This window comes from Pteropus vampyrus, unplaced genomic scaffold (genome assembly GCF_000151845.1).
Source record: "Pteropus vampyrus isolate Shadow unplaced genomic scaffold, Pvam_2.0 Scaffold124, whole genome shotgun sequence".
NCBI classification, from domain to species: domain Eukaryota; kingdom Metazoa; phylum Chordata; class Mammalia; order Chiroptera; family Pteropodidae; genus Pteropus; species Pteropus vampyrus.
In genome coordinates this window covers 1,623,685-1,626,370 of record NW_011888905.1, presented here as the reverse complement: position 1 = coordinate 1,626,370, position 2,686 = coordinate 1,623,685, and the positions used below count along the sequence as shown (strand labels likewise).

The 2,686-nt window shown below is 56.7% G+C and overlaps 1 protein-coding gene across 1 annotated transcript in view; it reads left to right on the top strand.

Annotated features, from left to right (window-relative positions):
* The window catches only part of SYT11 (synaptotagmin 11), a 26,249-nt gene that overhangs the window by 9,966 nt on the left and 13,597 nt on the right, over nucleotides 1-2,686 (top strand). The window contains exons 3-4 of the mRNA XM_011366514.2: nucleotides 1,787-1,910; nucleotides 2,419-2,682. Of these exons, the coding sequence (XP_011364816.1) occupies nucleotides 1,787-1,910; nucleotides 2,419-2,682 (388 nt within the window). The remainder of the gene's footprint in view (nucleotides 1-1,786; nucleotides 1,911-2,418; nucleotides 2,683-2,686) is intronic.

The following is a 2,686-nucleotide window of genomic DNA, read 5'->3' as shown; positions in this document are numbered from 1 at the left end:
ATAACTGGGAAACCTAAACTATAATCTTGTAGTCAATGTGATTTTTACAAATAACACTCTGTTTTTTACGTCAAATTTTCCTTTCTGCCTACCTATCCTTCTTCTGTATATAAAGTTAGAATTTTATTTAAAGATTGCATATTTAACATTTAGATACCAGTATTCAAAGATGACCCCAGAAATAGATATCAAATCTAGTTACTATTTCATTATTCACGGAAACAGCAAGGAGCAGTGGCCCAAATAATTCAGAGTTTCTTTCTAGATTGGAGCTGTCCGCTGGGACTTACTGTGACGATGGGACCTTCCCTGTCTTCACCGTCCAGTCTGGCTACTGTGACTGAGGAACTCAAATTTTAATTTTATTGAATTTTACTGAATTAAAATGTAAATAGACACATGTAGCTGGGGGCTCCCATCCGGGGTAGTTCGGTCCTGAATGTTTGCAGGGGAGGCGTTTGATGTTATTTTTCTGAGCGATGACTTCCCCAGTGCCATTCCACGGTGGCTAATGGGAAGAATGAGTCTACATTCTCCGACTGAGTTCCCAGAGACAGCAGCCAGCAGCGTCCTGGTCGCCGAGGCAACCAGCGCGTGACTTTAGACTGGCAGAGAGCGCTTCGCATGGGTGCAGTCAGGCGTCGATGGCATGTGTCCTGCGTGAGGGAACAGTGGGGGTTCCCCTCGGCGAGAAAGAGGAGCCACGGGAAGCTTTCAAAAAGCGTATTCTCTTTCGTATTTCGATTTTGAAAGCTAAAGGCGACGTCTACATCTTAGCCAGCGGTGCTCTCAGTGGGACACGGAGCCCCGAGAAATGTTTTAAGCTGCGTGAAGTGTTATCACAGTTTCATCCCCCCGCGCTGACTTAAGGCTTGTAATCGAAGCACAGACTTTAAGGGGTTCCCCTCGTTGTTCACTGATAAGCCAAACTGAATTATTTCCTGTGCCCGACACACCTGAGCAGGGAGAGTGCCAGCCCGTGGGACTGCCGAGGGCGGGGCTCCTCGTCCATCTGTCCAGCCCTAGCCGCTGGCAGAGAGCTCGGCGCTTAGTAAGTGCACAAGAAATCACCGGCATGGATGTGAGGCTGGTGGTGCGAACAGCCTATTTTTGCTCAATCTAAGGAGAATTTCTGAAGTAGGTGACACTTCTGTGGGGCTAGGAAGAATACAGGGAATGGGATTCGGTAGTAGGGGAAATGATTTTGTCCCAAATTTAACTTATCGCGTCCTAAATTTTTCAAATTCTACCTCCTTTTCCTTCTCTCAGCCTCGGCCCCACGCTGTAAGCTAGAAACTCTGCACTGTGCCCTACACTCGCATCCAGTTAGCCACCCAGGCTCCCAGGGCCAGGGGTGCACGAGTGGCCACGTCGGGCCTCGGGCCCCTGCTTCCGGCCTCCCACCTGGCGCTTCACGGAACGGGCCACGTTTAAATCTCCTGAGAGGCCCGTGGGTTAGTCCCACTTCGTAGACGAGGAAACGGAGCACGGCCACGTCCAGCGCCTCGTCCCGGGTCATACGATGAGACGTCGCAGGCAGGACTCGGATCCAGGCCAGGCCGGCTTCGGGGACCATGGCCTTAACCATGAGGCTGCGCCCCTCCCCACACGAACGGTTTCGCTGCGGGTCGGGATCACAGTGGGAACGTTTCCTTCCCGTCCCCCTGCAGCGTGGCAGTGACACCTGGATGGGCTGAGCACCTGCCCTCAACACCCGCCTTCCGCCACGCCCCCTCCTCTCCCGCGCCCTCTGCTGGAGCTCTCACCTGCCCTTTCCTCTTCACAGAAGTGTATCAGCAGAGGGGAGCTGCAGGTGTCCCTGTCATACCAGCCGGTGGCCCAGAGAATGACAGTGGTGGTCCTCAAAGCCAGACACTTGCCGAAGATGGATATCACCGGTCTGTCAGGTAGCAGCTATTTACTCCGATCGTCTTGCCATCTGGGCCCCCACCGCCGGTGACCCAGGCACACCCCACGTTTCGGGACCCGTAGGCCTTCTGCCCCACACCCATGCACCTCTGTCCACCCCGTCCTGATGAATGTCTGGGGCGTTGATTTTATTTTCCTGGCCGGGGGAGGGGGGTGTTCTGGGTGCGCAGACGGGGCCTTTGCATCCGGCGAGGCGCCCGAGGGGTCCCGGGGGACGTAGTACCTGCACCGGACTGCCCGGTGTGGCGGTTTCCTCACGCCTGACCCTGGGAGGGGCTCCGTCTCCTCCCCCACCCCCACCCTGGCCTGGGTTCCTGGGCCCCTTGTCCCTGGCGCGGTCGGGCATGCCCTTGCTGTGCCCTCGTTGACCACACGGGGTGGCCACGGAGGGGGACGGCAGAACCCGTCCTCCCCAGCGTGAGGCCCAGTCCAGCAGGGGGACCGTGTCACAGGCCCGTCTCCCTTTCTCTCGCCCGCCCGGGGGCCCAGACCCTTACGTCAAGGTGAGCGTCTACTACGGCAGAAAGCGCATCGCCAAGAAGAAAACCCACGTGAAGAAGTGCACGCTGAGCCCCGTCTTCAACGAGTCCTTCATCTACGACATCCCCGCCGACCTCCTGCCCGACATCACCATCGAGTTCCTCGTCATCGACTTCGACCGCACCACCAAGAACGAGGTGGTGGGCCGCCTGATCCTGGGGGCGCACAGCGTCACGGCCAGCGGCGCCGAGCACTGGCGGGAGGTGTGCGCCAGCCC